The sequence below is a fragment of the Phascolarctos cinereus genome, unplaced genomic scaffold, assembly GCF_003287225.1.
Source record: "Phascolarctos cinereus isolate Bilbo 61053 unplaced genomic scaffold, phaCin_HiC Scaffold_1;HRSCAF=81, whole genome shotgun sequence".
Lineage (NCBI taxonomy): Eukaryota > Metazoa > Chordata > Mammalia > Diprotodontia > Phascolarctidae > Phascolarctos > Phascolarctos cinereus.
This window is the reverse complement of record NW_027555514.1, coordinates 86,849,195-86,873,532: the sequence shown is the minus strand read 5'-3', so window position 1 is coordinate 86,873,532 and position 24,338 is coordinate 86,849,195. Positions and strand designations below refer to the sequence as shown.

The 24,338-nt window shown below is 35.9% G+C and overlaps 1 protein-coding gene across 3 annotated transcripts in view; it reads right to left on the bottom strand.

Moving 5' to 3' along the window:
* The window catches only part of PAXIP1 (PAX interacting protein 1), an 88,681-nt gene that overhangs the window by 2,737 nt on the left and 61,606 nt on the right, over window positions 1-24,338 (bottom strand). For all 3 annotated transcript variants that reach the window (XM_078152621.1, XM_078152627.1, XM_078152623.1), the window contains 8 exons: window positions 22,682-22,725; window positions 18,276-18,346; window positions 15,882-15,984; window positions 14,412-14,580; window positions 4,868-4,968; window positions 3,119-3,253; window positions 2,939-3,014; window positions 2,789-2,848 (listed from right to left, as the gene is read on the bottom strand). In XM_078152621.1, coding sequence (XP_078008747.1) covers window positions 2,789-2,848; window positions 2,939-3,014; window positions 3,119-3,253; window positions 4,868-4,968; window positions 14,412-14,580; window positions 15,882-15,984; window positions 18,276-18,346; window positions 22,682-22,725 — 759 coding nt within the window. The remainder of the gene's footprint in view (window positions 1-2,788; window positions 2,849-2,938; window positions 3,015-3,118; window positions 3,254-4,867; window positions 4,969-14,411; window positions 14,581-15,881; window positions 15,985-18,275; window positions 18,347-22,681; window positions 22,726-24,338) is intronic.

Genomic DNA, 24,338 nt, shown 5'->3' with positions numbered 1-24,338 from the left:
TCACAAAAAACCCTCTGATGCTAGTGAATACTTCAACGCTTCAAGGATCTGCAATTTTGTTGGCACCAACTACCACCAACTTCCATTAACACAGATTGCAACCCCTCTATGTGACAGATTTTTGAAAGTTGCTATGGGTAGAAAATTTACCATTCTATAGCCAAAACGATGATGAATTTCTATGAACCTGTTTGATATTATGATCACAGACATTGAGTCAGTTCCTTGGCTCCTCCCTTGATGGCTTAAACCTTAAAGCTTAATCTACATTGGCACAGCCTTCAAGAATTCATCAACACTTCTCCATCAGGATGAGACGTTTGAGTAGGCCACAGTTTATTCCACAGTGCCAAGCAGACAATAAACACTAAATAAACCATGTGTTACTTATCAATGAGAACAATGCAGAGCACCGGCCCTGAATTCAGGAGGACTTGAGTTCAAATCCGACCTCAGACACATAACACCTACTAGCTGTGTGACCCTGGGCAAGTCACTTAACCCCACACTGCTGATAGGGAGAGAAAGGAAGAGGGAGAGAGGGAGGAAGAGAGAGAGAGAGAGAGGGAGAGAGGGAGAGAGGGAGAGAGGGAGAGAGGGAGGAAGAGAGAGAGAGAGAGAGAGGGAGAGAGGGAGAGAGGGAGAGAGGGAGAGAGGGAGAGAGGGAGAGAGGGAGAGAGGGAGAGAGGGAGAGGGAGAGAGGGAGAGAGGGAGAGACGGAGAGACGGAGAACAATGGCAACTAGGTGGTATAGCCAGCAGACAGAAAGCTGGGCCTAGAATTAGGAAGACCTGGGTTCAAATTTAGCCTTAGACATTTACTAGCTTACTTACTATATGATCTTGGGCAAGTTCCTTAATCTGTTTGCCTCAGTTTCTCAATTATAAAACAAGATAACAGCACCTACCTCCCAGGGTTATTTTAAGGATTAAATGAGAGATCATTTGTAAAGTGCTTAGCACAGTGTCTGACACAGAAAGCATCACATAAATTCTGGCTATTAATAATTGCTTATTTTTATAATTAATACAACTACCATGTTGTATAGTACTAATACCACTACTATTATAATGTTGCACATGTCCATAACTGTTCACTCTGCACAGTAAGCAAAAAGAATACAGAGGATGACAAAAGAGTTAGTCCTATCTCTGTCTGCAGTAGTCTAACACAAGAACACAATAAGCCAGCCCCAAGAAAATAAAGAAACAACTAAACAATTATTTCCCAAAACTAGATTGGGCTTTGATGTTAAGAAGGGAAATTCTTGGGGCAGCTAGGTGGCGCAGTTGAGAGCCAAGTCTTACTCCAACTGACTGTCACTGGAGGTGATTCTAGGTTTTCAAAGGCTCTGTCAATGCAGCCCAAGCTCACATATGTTCTACTGTGCCTGAAAGGCCTTCAGTGCGATCCAAGAAACATAGTATGTCTCTTCCCAAGGATAAGCTCAGGTAGTAAGTAACGATAAACTCATCACCAGGAGAGAGGATATTTGTAATGTCACTCTTTGGCCAAGGCAATATGTGAAACAAAAAAATGCAAAACGGCCTCATTTCTGTTTGCCCTCCTTCTACTCCTTCAGTGAGAGTGGCAGAGAATGCAATGGGAGTTAACAATCATTATTTTTAGATCATCTATAAACATTAATTTAGCTTATGTTTCTCTAAATTAGAGATCCTTTTCCAGCGACCAATGAGTGGACATTATTAGAGAAAATGAATCCTATAAACCATGATATTTTCACTATAAAGGAAATCAGAAGACAAAAGGAAAATTCTGAGTTGATAGGTTATTTTTGCACTGATAACAATTCTTTTCTAAGTATATTTAATTTTTAATATTTAAAATGGAGAATAATTTAAGTATTTTACAATGAAAGATCCTTAAAGAAAAGAGACAGAATAACCTAATGGAAGTAACACTGGTTGTTTTTGTTGTTGTTGTTCAATCACTCAGTCATGTCCATTTCTTCATGACCCCATGGACCACAGCATGGCAGGCTTTCCTATCCTCCACTATTTCCCAAAATCTGTCCAAGCTCATGAAGTAACACTGGACTTGGAAGTCAAAATATCTGCTTTCAATGCTTAACAGCTGTGTAACCAGTCATATCAATCACCTAATTTAAACCTCACTTTTTTCATCTGTAACACTGAGAAAAAAATATCTTTACTACCAACCACCTATGTCTGTAAAGAAAACACTCTGTTAAGTGTCTATACAAAGCACTGTAAAACACTGTATAAATGTGAGCCATTATAAAAAACAAAACAAACCCAGTTCCATTCGGCATCCCTTTCCCTGCATATTTTCATTTTACATAATTGTCTTTAAAAAAGCAGCAAGTCTCACCTCTGATATAGACTGGCAGTGTGACCCTATACAAGTGACTTAATTACTCAGTCTACCCTGAAACAATCTAAGATTACAAATTGCTCAAGAATTGCCATTCTGTATCGGTAGAAGGAAATGATAGCATAGGTGTAGAGTCTAGACCACAAAAGAAAAAAACTTCTCCTTATAAATTCTAGAGCTATGATATGTTAGTTATTAAGGCCTTATCTAAAAAATATCTTTTGGGAAACTAAGGACACTTTTTCTTATTCTACAAAACTGCTTCAAACTCAAAGCATGAAAAAACATGAGAGGTACTGCCAGAACTGTTATAAAACCATAATAAAAGACAGAGTTTTTAAAAAGCAAAAAAGGTGGTAAAATTTGTTTCCTTATTCTTGGAATGTCACTTTAACTATCAAACATTTCATAATCATTTTTAAAAAAGGATATGATTCATAGTCCAATGTCTGTGTAAGTACTCCAGTAAGAACAAACTCTGCATTATGAACATCTGAAAGACATTAAAAATAATCATTTAACAAAGTAAAAATAGTTATATGGTGATAAATATACCAAAGGAGTAATGACAATCTGATCATACCTATTCCTCTTGCAAAATATTCTCGACATAAGTGAAGATCATTCTCACAGGATATTAAAATTATTTCTGACAAACTCTATGGAAGAGAAAACAATGAGTCCAAATAATGTACAATAATGGGTCTTACAAACTTACAAACTATATCAATTAATCTTAAGAGATCACTTCACTTATATCCACCTTATTTTGCTTATGCTCCATGAGTTTACGGAAAGATGGCTGTTTAGATAATACTTTTCCTCCTGCACATTCCACAATAGCTTTCATGGTGGAAAGACTAGGACAAATTCCTGGTGTAATATAAAAATATTTTGCCTAAAAAAAAAAATGAAAGTAAATTATGAAACAAGTTGAAAACTCAATAAAACCAAACCAATAGGCAGTCCAATGCTGTTAGGTTAGTAAGTTTCTGTTTCAGTGTAAATCAGTTACTTTCAAATCACTAAGATATTTATCTACTACTAATTTAACTATCTGACAGAAAGAGAGGAGGCATAATGGATAGTACTGGACTTGAGGGTCAGAAGGACCTAAGCTCAAAGCCCGCATCAGATATATACTATCTGTGCGATCACTGGCAAATAACTTATTCTTCCTGTGCCTCAACTGCCTCTTCCATAAAATGTCAAGACCTACCTCCTAGGGTCACTGTGAGGATGAAATGAGATAATATTTGTAAAATGCTTTGCTAACCTTAAAGCACCATATAAAGGTTAGCTATCATTTAAGAACTAACTAGGCACAGAATTTCCTAAAAGAAATTAAATATTTTTAATGATTTAAACATAAATTGTCTTGCCCACTGTTACCAGCAATATACAGTAGGTGCCCAACAAATACTTCAACTAAAGTGATATTTCACAATACCTACAGCATCCTAAAACAAACTATCTATTCAAATATGACAGCCCAGTGCCAGATTACTGATGGACACACACCTGACCATATTCATTTAACTTAGATGTATTTCTCTCCATTTGACAATAAAATACTGCTTGGTCACACACAGAAATAGAAAAAGATTAATTTGGCTAATTTTTTTTTTTGCTCCTTCAACCACCACACAGCAAAGGGTGTTCTCCCTGTCCTAGTCCTCCTTTCATTATAGTCCATGACATCCAGTTTATTACACTCTATTTATAATAATAACCATTTTTATATTCCCGGGGTTGGGGAGTAGGAGGAGAATGGACAACACCACATTCCACGGTTTGGAAAATCAAGTTGTTGTAAATATAACACATTTGTATCTTTTATCTCAAAGTGTTCCTGATCCATAATATTCTGCCCCCTGAGACAGGTCACCTTACTTGAAACACACAAACACATATTCAGGATAACTAAAAAGCCAGAAAGTTATCACAAAATAAACCTTTTAATCTCTGAAATATATTTAAAAGTTTTTTGGTTATGAATTATTTAGCTATGTTTTCCATTTGTATCTTATTTCACTACTAGTCTTCCACATTAACTTTTGTAGCTATGCAACAAATAAAAGTTTTAGATGCAAAGTCTTATGGAAATTTGTTAAAAAATTAAAAAGTAACTATACAAATTTTATACCAAGTTAAATCCAAAATGAGCTCTAAATTTTCCTCAGGTGTGCACTGATCAAAAGACCTAACACTGCTATTTCTATTCATTTAAAATACCAATTCTTTCAAACTACAGCATAGCTAAGTATTACAAATGACTATATTTTACTGAAATCCACTAGGCATTTGACCTTGAAAATGAAATCATACCACTGACCTGAAGGTGTAACTTACTTACTAGAATTTCTTTTAATCATCAAATTTTACAAAATGTGGATTGTTGCTTCTATCACATTTTCAATGGCAGGAGTTTGAATCAAGCTTGGTGAATGAAGCAGGTCATGAAACCATCTCTCTTTTTTAACAATCCCTTTGCCTGAAAAGTACTGCCTACCTTGAAAAGTGGTGTGACATGTGCTCTCTTTAAAGACTCCTCTAGACTGAAACAAAAGAGCACCTCAGCTTCAGCATCTCGGAGCGTGAAGTTCTGTTCATCTGGAAACAAGACAATAAACATGATGAAATGTGCTTCATGAAACCCACCCACAGCCCTCTCTCATTCCTTGTGAAGAAGTGATTGAAGGCCCAGTAAACTGTGAAATCTTTGACTCCTCCCCACCCCAATCATACTCCCCCAAGAACTCCCAACAGGGGCCAGAGGCAGGCACACTCACACAGTCTTAGGCACCTGCACTCATTTTCTCTGGGTTCTTTCCAAAAGGGGCACACCAACTTAAATCTCCCTAAACACTCCTGTTATCTCCTTTTGCCCCAGACTAGAATTAGAACAGAAAGAGAAACAAATATACAGATACTTATTCAAGACTACATAACTAGTTAGTGGCAGTTTGAGGCCAGTTTAGAAATTCTATACCCAGAATAACCAAACTAGGGGAAGATAAGTTGCCAATGAAATTAAATTATTAACAAGCCTTTCAATATCCTATTTTCATTTGTTGTATCAAATATTTATTTGAAAATTTAACTTCAGAAAATATGTATTCCTAAATAACTGACTTATGAGGTGATAGCCCTTGATCTTGAACACTTGTAAAAATCAGCAATTATTTCCCCAACTGCAAGAGTGATTTAATCCCAAGTCCAAGCAGCTCTTATCTAGAGGCTTCTAGGAAAAAAAAAATTAGTTATTTTTTCTATAACTTTCCAAACTTAATATTGAGAGGGAGAGAAAAATAGTAAGAGGAAAAGGGAGGGAGAGAGGAATAATGTATATGTTTATGTGCATGCATGAGTAGTATATATTTCGAGTATAATTTGACTGCATAATACTACTTTATTTTTTTGTTTGTTTTTGTGAGGCAATTGGGGTTAAGTGACTTGCCCAGGGTCACACAGCTAGTACTTTAGATTTAAAATTCAATGAGATTTTTTTCTTTCAAAAGCACTGAAATCTAGGAAAAGACCCCATGACCGTAAGATGTGGAGCTGAGGCGTTCTACTGAACATCAACTCTATAACTCCCTCATTATATAGATGAAGACACGGCAAAGTTAATTTACTTGCCCATCGTTAATAGGAACTAAGTGCCATAGTTGGGGATTAAAGCCCAAGTTTTCTGATTCCAAATTCTGTGCCCTGTCCACTATACTCTTCCAAATAAAATTCTCTGTGAGTTTGTCAGTGGTGTCACACTTAAATAAAAATAGGGGCCATTAATTTGTACATAAGGACCCCTGTGGGCTAGTTCTTGTTTTAAAGTATGTTACCTGTGTTTTATTGTATTTTTGTTTTGTTAAATATTTCCCAATTACATTTTAATCAAGTTCAGCCTGCACACAAGAGTGTAGGGCCCGGTGTTTGTAAGTGCTCTGGCACTTATAAAGCTGCGTTGTCAAACTTTACATGTTAGGATTTTTCCTATGGTTTCTAATCCCTCCATTACAACTTTCATGCCTTAGGTACTAGCAAAACATCTACAAATTTTGTAGAATGAAATCCTCTCCTAATTATCCTGTTTTGAGAATATAATTTCTGAAACTATGGCCTGGACAAGTCACTTTAATAAAAACAATAACAGTAACTTATACAATACTATCTATCTATCTATCTATCTATCTATAATACCTCATTTGATTCTGACAACAATCCTGTAAAGTAGGTGCTTTATTATCCCCATTTTGCAGATGAAGAAACTAAAGCTGAGAAGCTAAGTGACTTGCCTGTCGTCATAAAGCCAGTAAGTATCTGAGTATTGTAATAATTACAGCTCAGATCCTCCTCACTACAAGTCCAGAATTCTATACATTTTGCTAGCTACTTCAACTCTGAGCTTCAGCTTAATCATCTACAGAACATAAGGGCTGTACTAGATAATTACTTTTTTAATAAAATTTTATCCAAGAGGTGTTACAAATTAATTATTAACAAAGAGGTCTAGGAATTTTAAAGAACTGAAACATATACACACAAACGCCTTTATGTTTATGTACATATATATATATGCACACATTTACACAATAACAGCAAACTTTTTTAAGTGTCTGCTATGTGCTAGGAAAGATATATAATGTTTTGATAAAAAGAAATCTTGCCCTCAAGGAGCTTCCAGTCTAGTGGGGAACAGATAACTATTATACATCAACATAATTCATAATATAAAAGACAAATCACTATTAACATAAAATAAGTACATTGGTGAATTACCCAAATTAAAAAAAAGTGTTATGTAAGGTCAAGGGTGAAGGTTATCACCAAATGGAAGAATTTAGAAACATTTTAATGGAAGATGTGGTATCTGAATCAGGTTTTAAGCTATCAGTAGGAATTTAACCAATGAAGAACAAGAGAAAGGAAAGCATTCCAGGCATAGGGAATAGCAGGGAAGTATAAAACAATATATAACAAATCAATGAGCATTTATTATGCTCTTACTATATATGCCAGGTACTGTGCTGAGTGCTAGAGATGCAAAGAATGGCAAAAACAGTTCCCACCCTCAAGGGGCTCCCATAATTACCATGTATATAACTAGGTTATAAGATATACACAATGTAGGTGGGAGATGATGGCATTAGCTGCTGTAGGGACCAGGCAGTAAGTCATCCTGGAGTAGATCAGATTTTAGTCTGGTTTTGAAGGAAGTCAAAAGAACTAAGAGGTAGAAGTGAAGAGGAAGACAATTCCAGGGATAGAAGACAACCAGTATAAAAGCAAGGGGGCAGGAGTTAGAGTGTCAGGTTTGAGGAATAGCAAGTAGGACAGTGTTCTGAATGTGGAGGGGAATCAAGTACAGGAATACTGGAAGGTTAGGAAGAGGCCAAGTTGTAAAGAGATTTTAACGTCAGGAGGCTTCATCTTTGTTCTTGGGAGTGATAGGGAACCACTTTGGTAGCTGAATGAAGACAAGATTGGGGGCGGGGGGGAGACACAACACAGCTATGAGGCAAAGACATAAATCAGAAGGCAACTGCAGTAGTCCAATTAAGAAGTGATAAGGGCCTGAACCAGGGTGGTAGCTATGAGTGAATAGAGGAGAATGTATGCAAAATGATGTGAAGCCAAAAATGATGAGGTTGGGCAACAAATTGGTTACATGGAGTGAGTTCGCATGAACCCTGAGGTTGGGGGCGAGGGTGACTGAGAGGATGATGGTGTCCAACAGTACTAGGGAAGTTAGGGTGAGGAGATGTCCAGGAGAAAGATAATGAGTTCTGTTTTAAGCTTGAGATGCCTATGAACACTGAAATGCCCAAAAGGCAGGAGCACGGAGGTGGCGCAGTGGATAGAGCACCAGTCCTGAAGGCAGGAGGACCTGAGTTTAAATCCAGCCTCAGACCAAACACTTGACATTTAACTAGGTGTGTGACCCTGGGCAAGTCACTTAATCCCAACTGCCTAACAAAAAAAAAAAAACCCAAAAGGCAGTGGATGATACAGGACTGAAACTCAGGAGAAAAGACCAGGGCTAAATACAGAGATTTAGGAATCATCTGGAAGAAATAATCATTTAACTCTTCAGAGTTGATGGGATAGTCAAGTAAAACAACATAGAGGAAAAAGAGAGGAGGGCATCAGAGGACAGACATGTTTAGTGAGTACAACACAGACATAACCCACAAAGGAGGCTGAAAAGGAACACTTGAAAAATGGAGGAGAAGCAGGAGAGTAGAGTCATGACCACCTAGGGAGAAGAGCATATGCAGAAGGAGAAGGTGATTAACGTTGTCAAAAGCTGCAGCAAGGCCAAGGAGGATCAGGACTGAGAAAACACCATTGGATTTGGCAATTAGCAATAATGACAACAATAGCTAGCATGCTAAGCACTTTACAAATGTTATCACACTGGATCCTCACAACAACCCTGGGAGGTAGGTGCTATTATTAGGTAGAGGTTAAGTGACTTGCCCAAAATCATGCAGCTGAGACTGAATCTGAATTCATATCCTCCTCACTTCAGGCCAAGTACTCTATCTACTGCACCACCTAGCGGCCTATGACATTGCTGTTAAGGAGCAAGATGAGGTTAGAAATCAGACTGAAGAAGGTTTAGAAGAGAAGAGAAGGCACCAAGTTGAAGATGACTTTCTCAAGAGGTCTAGGCAGAATGGGGAGAAAAGATATAGGATAATAGAGAGTTTTTTAAGGATGGAGGAAATATGGACATGTTTACAGGCATCAAGCAATAAGTCAATAAACAGGAAGAGACTGAAGATTAGAAAAAGTAGGGATGAGAGTGGGGGTGGAGGGAGAAGAGGAACCTGCTGGAGAAATTGACTAGGGATTGGATCGAGGGTATAAGAAAAGGAGGGGTTGGCCTTGGCAAGGAGGACTACCTCTTCAAATGAAACAACAGGGGATAAATGCCTGAGTGATGTGAGATGAGGAGGGGAGAAGAAGGAGTTCTCAGTGAATGAAGTAAAGATTTTCAGGTGAAGTAAAGATCTTCAGCTAAAAGATGCCATAGAAGCCTAGAAGAGAAACAAGGCTCAAAATATCTATTTTGGGGTGGGACAATGTAGGGAGAAGGGAGGGCTATAAAGAAGGCGGGGGGGGGGAATATTTATTAAGCATCTACTACGAGCCAGGCAACAACCTCACAAGTCAGGTGCTATTATCCCCATTTTACAGGTGAGGAAACTGAGGCAGATAGTAGTTAAAGGACTTGCCCAGGGTCACCTGGCAAATATCTGAGACAGGATTTGAACTCAGGTTTTCCTGATTCTAGATCTGATGCTCTATCCATTGTACCACCCAGCTGTCTCTGCAGCAATAAAGATTTGCCTTGTGGCAGTAAAGGTCCAGATAATATAAATGCGTAATGGACCTAATCAGCACAATTTCATTATTTTCTCAAGCTCTATTTAGGAGCACACGAATAGAAGCAGAGGCAGTCATTACAGGTATTGGGGTTGGGCAAGAAATCACTGAGAGAACAAAGCAATATGGGATTTGAGAATAAGGAACAGTGGAGAGTTCAAGGGTTGACATAAGGAAGCAAGAAAAGTAGGCAGTGTAAGGGAAATGACCAACAAAATGGAGGGGTGGAGAGAATGAAGGTAAAGTTGAGGATGACAAACAGGGTTAGGAGTCTTAAGGAATATGGAAAAATGGAGTGATAAAAGATCAGAATCAGATAAAGGAATTCCGGAATTCATGTAGACTGAAATGGATTAAGAGTAAATAGCATAGTGGGGGGGAAGGTGTGCATAGTGTGGGATTTTTTTTTATTACTATCCAGTTTGGTTGAAATACAGAGGGCATAAAGGATAATAATAATTTGAGATAAGGTTGGAAGGCATTATCGTGCCAGGTTGAAGAAGATTCTGAAAGTGAGACAGGAGACTATTATTTACTCAGGAGGTTACTTGAGATTTTTAAATGGAGGAGCAACATGAACAGATCTATGTATAAGACAGATCATATGGCAATTTTACATAAAGGATGGACTGTGTTATAGAAAGCACAGAAGCAGGAACACTAGTTAGAAGACTACTGCACAAGAAGGTAGTAATGAGAACAACCCTAAGTGTTGGTAATATAAAAAGAGAGGACAAAATGTATTTGAAAGATGCTGCATAGATGGAAATGACAGTACCTATAAATGACTGGATTATGGAGAGGGGCTATATCTTTGTTTTTGCATATAAAGACAAATAAAAGAACTGTCTCTATACCCTCAACTCATAAATTCCCAAGTTCTCTCTCATCCTGTTCTCTATACCAAAAACAGTTGGCTTTTCTTTCGATCCAGTATGGATAGAATAGTAAGGATTAGTCATCACTATTAGCCAAATACCTAGAATACCCACTAGGATCATAAATGCTCAGAGAATTTAAATGCCAAAAAAATCTTGGAGGACATAAAGAATCCAACACCTTCATTTCACAAGGAAAAGGAGACCCCAAGAGGCTGAATGACATGCAGACAATCATCCTACTAGTGAATGACAAAAGTGAGGCCTGAACCCAGGTTTTCAGTGTTCTTTCCACTAGTTCACATTGTCCCAATTCATAGCACATATGACAAAGATGGCAGAGTATATGTTTTCTAGTAGCACTGTTTTCTAGTAGCACACATGGCCCTCGGTACCAAGCAAAACAGGAAAGGAAACAAAGTTTATCACCACTGGAATTCCCCTCTTTATAAAGTACTTCAGAAGGATTATCACCTGCTACAGTAGTATTATCTTTGCTACTACTAATAGCTAATATCTTTCCTAGGTACTTTCTGTAAAGAGAAACTGACTTTTTTAAACAGCAGAGCTCTAATTATTTAAGTGAATAAATGAATAAAAAATTTAAGTGCCTACTATGTGCAAAAAGGTACCGTGCAAGTGCTGAGATACAAAGAAAAAAGTAAAATAGTCCCTCCTTTCAAGGAGTTCACATTCTCATAGCACATGTGCAACACTGTAGCTCCAAGTTAAAAGGAAAGGTCCCACTGTCCTTGGGAGCACAATGGCAAAATAGACATTAATGCCTTTTTTTCAATAATGTCACTTCCACTAATAAAACCATGTCCGTTTCAGATGTTGAACCATTTGATGCTGCCAAAGAGTGGTGACAAGAACTTTCTTTTCTTGCTCTACAACAGCTGTGGCTGTTGAACCTGCATAAGCATCTACTAGACTGAATCTCCAAAGAGGCTGTGATGGAGCGCTGTCATTCCCAAAACTCTTAGGGTTCTGGGTCCTAGGCTGCGATCAGGGTCTAAGGGGAGATAGCAGTCAAGGCAGTGGTGGGTCTGACTTGCCTGGCATGTGCTGCCTATCTCTCTCTCCAAGGTGCCTTGCTGCTTTAACTAGATTGTTCTGCCTGCCATTTGGGTACCAGTTGGTGGAGATGACTGGTCACACCTCCCCCACTCTAATAATGGCTGCAAGGGCTGGTGTGGAAGTAAAACCAGAGCTCTACTGCTACTCCAAGGCTCCTATGTTTACCTCCCTGCTGCTAACAGGTTGGTGAGCAGTTGTTGATGGTGATGAGGAAGGTGGGTCACTTTCCCACAGTTTCACCCTATCTTTGATAGCGGTTTTAGGGACTGGGCTGGAAGGAGGTCTGCTGGTCTTGGAGAAACTGCTATTCCCAAAGCTCCTGGACTCAGGATCCTAGACTACCTCCATCAGGGTCCAGGGGGAGATGGTAGTCAAGGAGGCAATGGCAGTTTGCCTACTTCCTGTCTCTTTAAATGTATTTACAGTTACTATTATAAAGCTCTTTCCCTGTCATTACAGAGCAGTCTACAATTTGCAACAGAAATTAGGATATATAAAAATTAAACCATCAACACTAGACTTGATTCTACCCTTCAAGCTAGAAAAATGTGTTTCCCTCATAGTTGATTTTATTTTATCACACCTCCCAGATTTTCTCCACCAGTACCAATCTTTACTTGCAACATATGCAGTCTTCCTTGCACTTCTATTTTTCATGCCAACTAATAATCAGTAACTACATTTCACTTCTGGTCTACCATTCATATCATACCCCCTAACTATGGGCACACTCCAAAGCTCTCTTCTGTTCCCTTTCTGTACTCACTCTTCATGATCCTGTCAGCTCTCATGGTTTACCAACATCTCAAGTGCTTAGCCTCGTGCTCGGTACATGGTACTGTAAATGCTTAATATGTGCTTTTCAGTAATACATTCAAGTATGCATTCATTCTTTCACTTTTATACAAATGATTCCCAATCCAGTTTATCTCTCTCTTGAGTTCTTTCCTTCCCATCTTCAACTACCTTTTGGACACTTCAAGCAATGTTCCACAACATCTCCAACTCAGTATGTCCAAAACAGAATTATCTTTCCCTCAAAACTCACTTTTCTTCTAAATTTCCCTATTTCTGCTGAGAGTACCACTAACTTTCCAGTCAAGGCTTTACTCAAGTCTCTCTCTCACCACCACATATCCATTCAATTTCCAAATCTTGCTATTTCTGCACCCATGTTTTTCACATCTGTCCCCTCTGCTCTACTTCCAAGGCCATTACCTGTTGCTTGGGCAAGAGCCTCTTCATTACTCTCCCTGCCTCAAGTCTCAACCATTCCACTCCATCCTCTACACAGCTACCAACCTGATTTTCCTTAAATATAAGTCTGACCACATCACTCTCCATTCAATAAACTCTAGGGCCTCCCTAATAGTCTCTATGGTAAATACAAATCCTTTAGCTGATTTTCAAAGCCCTTCACAACCTGGCCACAGCCTGCCTTTTCTAGGCTCATTATACATTGCTCCCTTTTTCATACTCTGAAGCCCAGCCAAACTGGTCGTTTTACTATTCTTCATACATGATACTATTTTGTATCTATCTGTCTTGGCAGCAATTGTCCCTAAAGGCTTAGATCCACACCCTTCTCTCATCAGCCTCAGAATTCCTTACTTCCTTCATGATTCAACTCCAGCTTCTACATTGTCTTGATTCTCTTCCCCTCACCCTCCAGCTGGTGGTACCATCCCTTCCTAAACTACCTTGCATTTATTGTGTGTTTATTCTATATATACTTATGTGTCACCTGTGATGAAAATGTGAGCTCATTCAGGGCTGGGACTGTTGCATTTTGTGGGGTTTGTTTTTAATCCCCAGCATCTAGTACAGTATGTGGCACATAGTAGGCAATTACTAAACGCTTACTGATTGATTAACAAGTTTTATGGCTTCACTCACAATACTCTACGATGTTTATGTGCCAGGAAAGGTAATGGCCATTCTCTCTATGCATTTATGTAAGCCTATCCTTCCTAAGGGAGAATCTAAATCATTCCTTGGTGAAAGATTACATTCTATTGGCAATTATATTTTTTTATAGCTAGACTACAAGTGAAGAAAGAGTAATCTCTCAGTTTACCTTGGTCTCTCACTGAAGAATCTGTAACCAAGTATGTTATTAACAAAAAATAAAGCAATGTTATAAAAGTTAATTTTTCTTTCCTAATACTGTTCAAATTTCCTAACCCTTTATTCTTCCATCTGAAAATGTAAAGAAATGGAATCCTGAGACACAAAATTCATGTGTTAACTGAAGAGTATTAAATGATTAAAGAACAAATTAGATGCTTGTTGGGATGAAAATGGAGTAAAGCTCAATTCTAATAAAACAAAGAGGTCTGCATGTGCATATACATGTGTGTAAGCATGTGTATGTGTATGTATATGTGTCTGTCTGTCTATCTTGTCTGTTTGAGACACTTCCCAAACTTTCATTACTAATGTGATGCTGCTATTCAGGGCAGAAAAAGGACATCAACCAGATTGCATTTATCTTAAAATAGCAGTAGGCGCCAGAGTTGCCAAAGCTTGAAATATTGTAAGATTTTAATTAATCCATACATATTATTCACAATTGTAAAAGCTTACTGCTTGTGATTATACAATAATTACATCTAGAACACTCTGGAACAAATCAACTCCCAATGGTTCAATTAAACTTTTGCATTTGGCATTTTAAAAAATGTTACTGGTGCTTTTACTTACCAACAAATTTCTGGCATTTGAAACATTCTTCTAACCATTCTGGAGTTACTATATGCTTTACTACAGAAATTGCTGTCAGGAACTTTACAGTGCGGGTCACTTTGCTGGCAATAAGATGTGTGCATTTCTGTGCAGACTCAGCTACCTCACCCCCAAGAATATAGAGTTTCTAAAAGTTGTACAAACATAGTAAGATCAGAAATTAAATAGTTAAAATCTATAAAGACGTTATCAATGGGGTGTAAAACAGATGAAGTCTAATCTCAAGACAGATTTATTTTTTAAAAGACTATGATATAGTATTGTTTACATACCTAATAAAATTAGGTAACTTCCTTTTTTTTTTAAAAAAAAACCTTGCATTTTAGAGCAGTATTCGATTCAACTGGAGTCAAAGCATTACAAAGACTACAACAAATGTATGAAATAATTCACAGCCGTGGCAAAAACAATACGGCAGGCAGAATAAAAATACCACTGGGAGGGAAAGGCAAAATAATGAAAAAGTTCACAAAATATATTTCTAAAGTCACTTAATTCTAAGTGAAGTGGGTTTTTAAAGATATATATAATTGCACTTTTACATTAAGTTATATACACAATCATATTTTCAATAATACATTTCGATGATTTTATCTGTGATTAACATTAATGATTTGAATGGCACTGTCCATTTCATGATAAGAAAGATTTCTAGGTTGTCTGACCTGGAACTCCTCTTACACGTAAAGGAAAAATAAATATATAAATAAATAAGGATATCTTTGATGCTATTAATGAATACTAAAATGCTATCTTCTCTTCAAGAATGATGACATGAAAATTGACTGAAAAAACATGAACATGAAATTAAAAAAAATTTGACTCATGAAGACTATAGTTATTTTCTTAAGATGGCACAAAATTAAGTTGTGCTTCAAAGTACGCTATTTAAAATGTCTTTAAAATGCAGCATTAGGAAAGAAAACAGGAAAATATAGTATATGTTACATTGGTTTAATACTATTTTAATGGGGGGGAAAGACTGACTCACTCAAAAAAATTTCAGAGTATATTTCTAAATATTTTATTCAAATTGTAGTTTAAAAACTGGCTAGACCTTATTGAGAAGGCTAATATGTGAGTATATCTTTAGAAGATGAAAAGACACAGTTATTCTGTTAGGTTACTAAGATAAGGTAGAGAAAATAATAGCAATTTATTAAATGGAATTCCAGTGGTCTGAAAACAGCAATATTCCTCTAAAATTCAGAAAGCAGATTACTCATCTGGCCCAAATTTTTCTAATAACGAGGGCAAATATTTCAGGCTTAAATAATAACGTAGAATTAAGTAGGCTATTTCAATACTACATTCCTTTTCAATATATTCAGTAAAATGATATAGTTAACCCAAATTAGACAACAGCAAGAACACTGAGAATTGCTATATTTCTATATATTACTGATAAAAATCAAAGCAAATTTTCACCTTAATATACTGCTGAACTTGGACAGGCTCAAATCCAGTGAAAAGCACAAAAGGTGTCAATTCTGGTGTTAACTTTTTAGTGGGAGGTGGTATGTCTTCAATTCTACAAAATGAATACATACAATACAAAAAAAAATGGCTTATTTCACTTAAGACTACAAATATCTTGACAAAAATTACCCTGTGAAACATATGCATTAAATAATCCCCAACATTACAAATAAAAGTAGGTATACCTTAATGTCTTCCTAACTTACAGAATTTAAAAAACAATGATACTGTATTTCTGACAAAAGTACAACTCAATTTCTTACTTCTGAGAGTTTCATTACACTGAAAAGCATAAACCATTGCAGGTTTTTTTTTTTTACAAATCCTACCACAACTATTATTAAAATTGTAATTAATTTCTGACTTTTGGAGATTTAACACATACTATAGTTTGTCTGAAATCTATCCCCAATACTCTTCTGTAAGGCCCTGCACATATAAGAGACGAGAGAAGTAGGAAGGAGAGGAATTAATAATGGCTCTTAAAAGCTATAACTAAAAAGACCCTATCAAAACTAAATACCTGGAAATCAATGACTTGGACAGTGAAGAAATTTTCTTTCCTACATGTCAAATTCTATAGACAGAGTTGGATTTTTAAATGTCATTAATTAAAAATTATAATCATGTCTCTTTTTAAGAAGCTCAAAGGGGGCAGCTAGGTGGCGCAGTAGATACAGCACCGGCCCTGAAGTCAGGAGGACCTGAGTTCAAATGCGGACTCAGACCAACTACTTGACACTTACTAGCTCTGCGACCCTAGGCAAGTCACTTAACCCCAACTGCCTAAAAACAAAACAAAAAACAAAAACAAAGAAGCTCAAAGAATAGGATGCACAAAATGCTGACAAGTTTTCTTTTTAAAACTTACACTTACCTAATAATAAATTATCTTAATACATTAGGAACATGTGCTATTCACGTTAAAATATCTACATAATATGAATGTGTATTATGCATACTAAAGTTACTGAAATCTTTACCCTTTCTCTATTATCTTGGAATTTATTTCCCAGCTCTTTTCATAGCCACAAAAAACCCCACAACTCTATATGAACCATGAAGTCAAGTTAATTTCTAGTTTAACACTCTCTATTACTACTATCCCAAAGAAAACTAAATAAGCTTCATTTTAAAAAAAAAAGTGAGAAAGGAGGTGCCAAATTTTAGTTAAATAATAAACTTAGAGTCTATTGAGTTTGTATTCATTTTACAAAGCTATACAAATAGTAATCTTGTCTCTTTTGTACATGTCCACATTTAAATTGTACTGCTTTACACCAACAGCAATACAAAGTCAAGGAAAAAAGAAAGACTGCAGCTTCAACCCAAAAAAGAAATAAATTGCTTTTATAGCTCCCAATAGCTTGTACTTGAGTTTTAGTCTCTGATTATCTTTCAGAAAACCTAAGACTATCTACCCTAAAGTAAAATTTCTTATTCATAAATTTTAAATTATCCCTAAAACTTTTCTTAATCTAGGGTGCAATAATGGTAACCCATGGACTTTTAAAAATTCAATGTTAAAAAAAGTTTTGTTTATGATACTTCAATCATTCTCCTGAAGATATTGTCAATACAATTCAAATTTTCCTTAAAAAAATTAAAAAAAAATACAATACAGCCTATACTGTGAAAAGGGAAGGGAAGGGAAAGGAATCTCAAAGAAATAAAAATAGAAACAAAAGTTAAATAGTAATACAAATTACACTAATAAAATACATTAAACCTGTTTAAAGCCACATAACCACACTTCAAACCATCCCTTAAACTTCTAAAGGGTTTTCTAATAATTAGAAGAGACAGTGTCACCAGAACTTTTTAAACATATTTGTAGTTCTGCCTTTTCTTAAATTATCAGTACTATGTCACTAAGGACCAACGTTTTCTAAACATTTTCAATCTGAGAACTTACCAAGCAGCACCCCTTCTCTGCACTAAACACACATACAGACACACACACCCTTCTCCTTCTCCTCCTCTCTCCACCACTTCAAGCTTCCAGGTCAAACACTGGGAGAGGAGAACCAGCAAACTGAGAACGACAGGCCATTGTCTCAGAATAACAAATAACCGGTTGGAAAGTGGTGCCCTAGATGACTACTGTAACTTGGGTACTTTAGTTCTTTAACTATAAAATGGCATAGAACTATTAACGCATAGGGAAGATGTAAGATAAGTGAAAATGTATATTTCTAAAATACTGAATGAAAATTTCTCTAAGTGTAAACTAATGAAATTCTGGAAAAAATATTCACATTTTCAAGAGATGATATCATTCTAAAATACATCTAAGATTATTCTACAATAAAAGCAGCAACAATAATTTAAAACTGTCCTTACCTGGCTCTTTTGGAAGAAGGCTGGATGTTAGCTACTTCATTCTGTTTCAGTTTAGGAGGTAACCTCATACTCTATAATTAAAACATTTTGTTTAAATTTACAAAGGAGTAATTTTAGAGGCTGACTTTCTTAAAAATGGTTATGCACATATTTTTCAACATGCAAACATACAAAATATACTGCTTGGAGAAGGAAAGCAAAAATTAAAAGAAGAAACATTTTAAAGGTTTTAAAAGTTAAAAATATTATAACCTTAGTCATTTTCAATTTTTCCCTCCTTATATTGTCTGTTACCAAGTTAAACTAATTATTGAATCCACTATACTGTTATAATGAAGAGATAGCACCATTTTCCTCAATTAATTCTATAAGAGTGTTTGCGTGCCAAAAAACAGGGGCAGTTTGGGGGTAATGGTTATCAGAGTCTTTTTCCCTATGAAAGCACAAGTTCGTTCATCTTGTATATAATCATTAAACTACTGTCAGGAGCTCTGTGACCCTGGTTTCCCTCTTAATATCAAATGCTATTTTCCTTTCCAATATGAGAGCCATGAACATAGGTTCATCCTCATCAATTCATATCTGAACTACTGCAACAAATTTTCATTTATTCTAAATTACTTTATTTACTGATACATTGTTTGGAAATATTTCTCAGACAATACTCACCATCCCCTCATCTTCAAATATACTTCATTAAGAGACAAGGGTGTGTCCTATTTTTAACAGTACAGTTTTCCCTTCCATACTGTGGGGTTTAGGGGCACGGCACTCCCCGCAATCTGGAAAATTCGCATAAAATTTTTTGACCCTCCCTTTGTACCAGAGAAGAAGTCTGAATTTTCTTTTTCTTTTATGGGGTGTTTACAGTACCTTATAGCAAAATCTGTGTTAAGTATTTGGTCATAAACTATATTATATAATACTACACATATATTTTATGCATTTCTGAATTTCTAAACTCCAAGGCTTACTGACCTTGGAGCATCATCTGCAGCTTTCGCAAAATTCCCAAAAAATATCCATGCAATTTCTTATGCCAACCTGGACGATGGAGAAAATTATGATATGGAAGGGATAACTATAAGGTACACTGCCATTAACCACTGTATTTGGCCCAAGTTTTGTTGCCTCTCCATAATGACTTTTTTTATGCTGCTGTAGTCATGATATATAATGTTCTTGTGGCTTTATTTTCTTCCTCCCTTTCTCCCAGTTCTAGCACTATATGAGTCTATGAACCTATGAGTTGACATTTCATTAACTTACAAATGTGTTATGTTCTATCAACAATCAACTGTTGGATTTGGATTCAAGCAGAGATCTAAACCACGCTTTCTTCTTCCTTCTACCTCACCTTAATCCTGTTCCCCTATTTCATCCCTTCATATCTAGGCCCTCCTGGCCTAAAAGGTGACCATTAGCTAATCTGACATACTCATTGTACAAATCTATCTACTGGAGGTTACAGTAGATCCCAATTTTAAGGTGCACATCGGTAGAACAAAGGGGCCAGGAAACAACTATTCAGACTTTCTATATTGTATTAATTTATATACACTGATTAATAAAAACTTACAAACCAGTTTAAATGATGGTGGCATCACCTGAAAATGTGAAATATCTATGAATGTACCTGTCTATGTGTATTATACATACACACATCTACACAAATAGTATAGTGCTAAGCTTCAGTCCAGTCAAGAAAGGCTTTAAGGGCCAGGGCAGTAGCTTTACAAAAAAATGTGGTGCTATAAAGAAAGTCAAAAACATGTTCCCCGGCCAGCTCACAATCTAATGGGGGAGGCGCAGCATGCAAACAACTAAGCACGAACAAGATACACACAGTGTTTTTAAAAAAAAAAGATATGTATAATATTGTAAATGAGAGTTAATCAGAGTGAGAGCACTAGCAGTGGGAGAAGGGGAGGTACAAGGTATGCTGGGAAAGGACTCTTGCAGCAGGTGGGGCATGAACTGAGTCTTGGAGGTGAGCTGGAAGGGAGAGTAAATAAATGCCCGATAATCGAAAAAAGTTAAAAAAAAAAAGAGGCTCCCTATTAACTGTAGGATAAAATACAAATTCTTCTATTTGACATTTAAATCTGCTCCCAACCTATCTTTCTTAACTAATTTCACAAAATTTTCCTTCACACTCACTATATTCCTGTTAAACTGCCCTTATCTTCTATTTCCCAAAAATAACATTCCATCTCCTGCCTCTACAGAGGCTGTCCTCGGGATCAAGAAGGCTCTCTTCAAGGGTCATGATGTTAATATGCCATCTCCTATGCAAGGTCTTTCCTGATCTTCCCAGCTGTTAGTGCTTCTCTTATTCCAAAATGACTTTGCATATACATATATTATATTTGCTTAACTATGTCTATGTTATTTCCTGCCAGAGTATAAACTCCTGCAGGGCAGAGACTGTTTCAGTAACTTGCTCATAATAGACACTCAATGAATACTTACTGCACTGAAAACAAACAGCTGATACAACGCCCTTCTCCTTATGCTAATCACAAATTATATAATGACATACTCTCTCCTTTTCCCTCTTAAATAAAAGTGTCTACTTAAGTGAGTACCTACTGTATGCTAGGACCTGGAGTTGAGAAGATAATTCAGTTCAATTCATAAGCACTTATTAAGTGCCTACTATATTCACAGGTTGTGCTAGGTACTAGGGAGGTGCTTACATTTTACTATACAATCCATTCAGAAACAATGCCATTTACATTTTGATACTTGATATTTTCATGATAGAAGCCTACTCTAATTTCGGGAGTTTTTTGCTGAAGAAAAGAAAAAGGAAAAAAGTTTTATTATTTAACATCAAAATTTCAAGTAGTACATTCTCCAGTGGCAATTCTGAAAGGACTTTTTCCCCCCTATATTCTTATTAGACCTAATAGTATTCTGGTCAAATACAATTATATCCCTAAATAAAGTATGTTTCATGTATATATTTTTTTTAATTTTCAAGACCTACTAGGTCTCCAAATTGACTACAGAGTAAAAGGAAATTAAATTTAAAGGTAATACTAATTAAACATTACCCAATTCGTCTTGTTCTAATGGCTGGGACACAGTGCAAGTATCTGTAAAAAAGTTCCAGACCAATAAAGAAAAATTATATAGCATTTTAAAATTTGCAAAGCACTTTATTACATACACTATAATAACTGTTATAATTTTAAAAATGAAAAAAATCCCAGAGAGCTTCCAAAAGCTCTTAAGTACATATGAGATAAAATCTGTGCTTGTTAGGATAAAGACTCTGATGACCATAATTCACCTCACCTATCTGATTTTCAGGTTGGCAGTGCGTTGGGAGTGAAAAGAGCAATCAACCTAATTGTCAGGAGATCTGGGTTAGAATTTTGGTTCTGATATTTATTAGCTATATGAATGTAGGCAAGTCATTTCATTTTTCTATGTCATCTATAAAATGGGAATGATACTTGCACTACCTACACTTTACAAGGTTGTTGTAAAGTGTTCTGCAATCATAAAGTGTTATTTGTCAGAAAAATTATACTACTTCTGATGACAAATCAAATGTAGTAGTCACTCATGCCCAAAACAAAAAGAGATAAACACTGTCATGTTGTTTTAAATATTAATAAAATAGGACATTCACAGAGATTACTCAAAAGATGCTCAAAGATCAACAGTGGTCCCAAGATCACACTTAAAATAACATAGTAACCACAGCACCAGGTTAGGAAGACCAGGTTCTAGGCCAATTTGTTATCTGACCATAATGACAGTCATTTTATGTAATTGTACAAAATGAGAATAATCCAAGTCCCCTATCTAAACGATAGGGAAAATGTGAAAAAGAGTCAATGAATGTAAACTCTGAATTCTGCAATAAAAATATAAGATGGGAGAAGGGAGAGAATTTGGAACACAAGGTTTTGTTTTTACATGTAACTGAGGAAAAATAAAATACTAAATAAAAGGAAAATGAAAGCATACACATATATATGTGCATATATACACACACACACACACACACACACACACACACACAAGAGATAAGAAAGATTTATACATCATCCCATAGCATAGGCTTCAGCTGTCTAATCCAAGATTCTACAGGAAAACATGCCGAAACAAAAAAATCCACAGTGCTAATCCTAAACTTAAATAATCATGACAGAGAAATGCAAAAGTTATTTTTTAAACCCAATATTTAATTAGCAATGATTAAAATACAGTAAACACTGATGCAGAGAAACAACTGCTAGAAATAACTTTTGTTCTACCTAAGCTATCATGTTATGTGTTATATTTGCTATCATTTAATCTATTTTAATTTATTCCATGAATCTACAACTTAGAATATTCAATAAATTATTAAAATAATGAAAAACAAAGTGGAATTATTAACAACATACCATTAGTACCTCTGCTGATACCTTTAATGGAACTCTCCATGCATCTAAGAGAGAAATACAAGATTTTACAATTAGATCATTATTTTTAAAAAGCTTTCATATAATATACATGTAGTATTCATGTTCTCTCTATGGTCAGGTCACTTAGTTACAATCTAATGCAAATAAGTCTGTGATGGCCTTCCTGCTAGTCAGTAAACTTTATTTTTAAAGCTACCACCTACATCTTAACCCCTGGGTCAGCTATTTCTAAATGTTTGCCACTAAAAACGAGCAGGATGTTTTTCCAAATTACCACTACTCAAAACGTAATTTAGGGGAAAGTCTCTTTGTAATTATACTGCATTTATTTTTTATGAAACCCACTCATGCTGAATTTTAGCAACTACTGGAAATAAGCTCAGTACAAACACATCCAGGGAATGTATTTTCACTATTTACAGAAGTAGGCAAAATACTATTTAAGTACAGGGTCAGACTATATCTAATCAGAAAGCCTAGGCAAGCTTCCCTACTATATCAGACAACTGGAAAGGTCTTCAAGGGGCTAAAAATTATTGTTCTGAGGCTTCTAGAAACAGGTGAGATGTACTCATTAAGGGATATAGCAGAAGAATAACTTCTACTATTAATGCCATCCCTGTCCTTCTGGAAAATGTGAAGGTATTCTAATCATTTATAGAGAGAAGTCTGAAAGCCCTTTGACATAGTCAAGCAACCTTATGTAGGTCAGAACTGAGCCAACAGCCAGACCAATGATCTCAGCATACAGAATTTTCCTACTCTGAAAACCATTTGTTTGTCACTATCTCCATTAGGGGTAATATGACTATACTAGCAGAGAAGGAAGAACTTTAAAAGTGAAGTTCTATACTATCTTGGAGGAGAAGATAGGACAACTTGGCAGTGGACTGTTTTCTTACACTGATTTACTTCCTCTAAAATCTTAGTAGGATGCTGCTGGCCTCTGTACTTAATCTTGTCTTATTCAATACATTTAACACGTAAAAAGTAATTTGCAACCAAAAGATCCTATATAAAAGTCGTCTATTACCATCATATTAAATTTACAGATTATATAACACTGGACAACTAATAGGTTGGATGACTGTCAAGAGTTAAAAAAAAGATTAAAAGGCTATAAATGACTTGGCACTAACAACATTACATGCACTCCTATAAAATAAGTGCAGTATTTACAATAAAGAGATAATATATGGGAAAGTGCTTTTGTAAACTATAAACCATTATATTAAAAAAGGTGATATTGTTGGATTCCAAGGTCAATTGTATATGTCAATCATAGACCTGACCTAATAAAAGTAATCAGTGCAAAAGACCTTAAGGATTCTAAGTAATTTTAAGTTCAATATGAGTGAATAGTGTGGGACAGATAACAAGGATGCATTTATTCATTCAACATTTAAGTGTATACTCTATATAAGACACTGTGCTAAGCATTAAGGGAAGTTATAAAGGTGAATCAGCACAGATGAGAGTCTGTGTCCTAAAGAAACTTATAAATAGGGAAGATAAAGTATGCAAACAAAAATCAGTATAAAAATTATAATATGTACTAAGTACTATGGGAGTTATAACAAAAGAAGACATTATTTCATTTAGGCAGGCAGTTTTCATGGAACAAGTGTCACCTTAG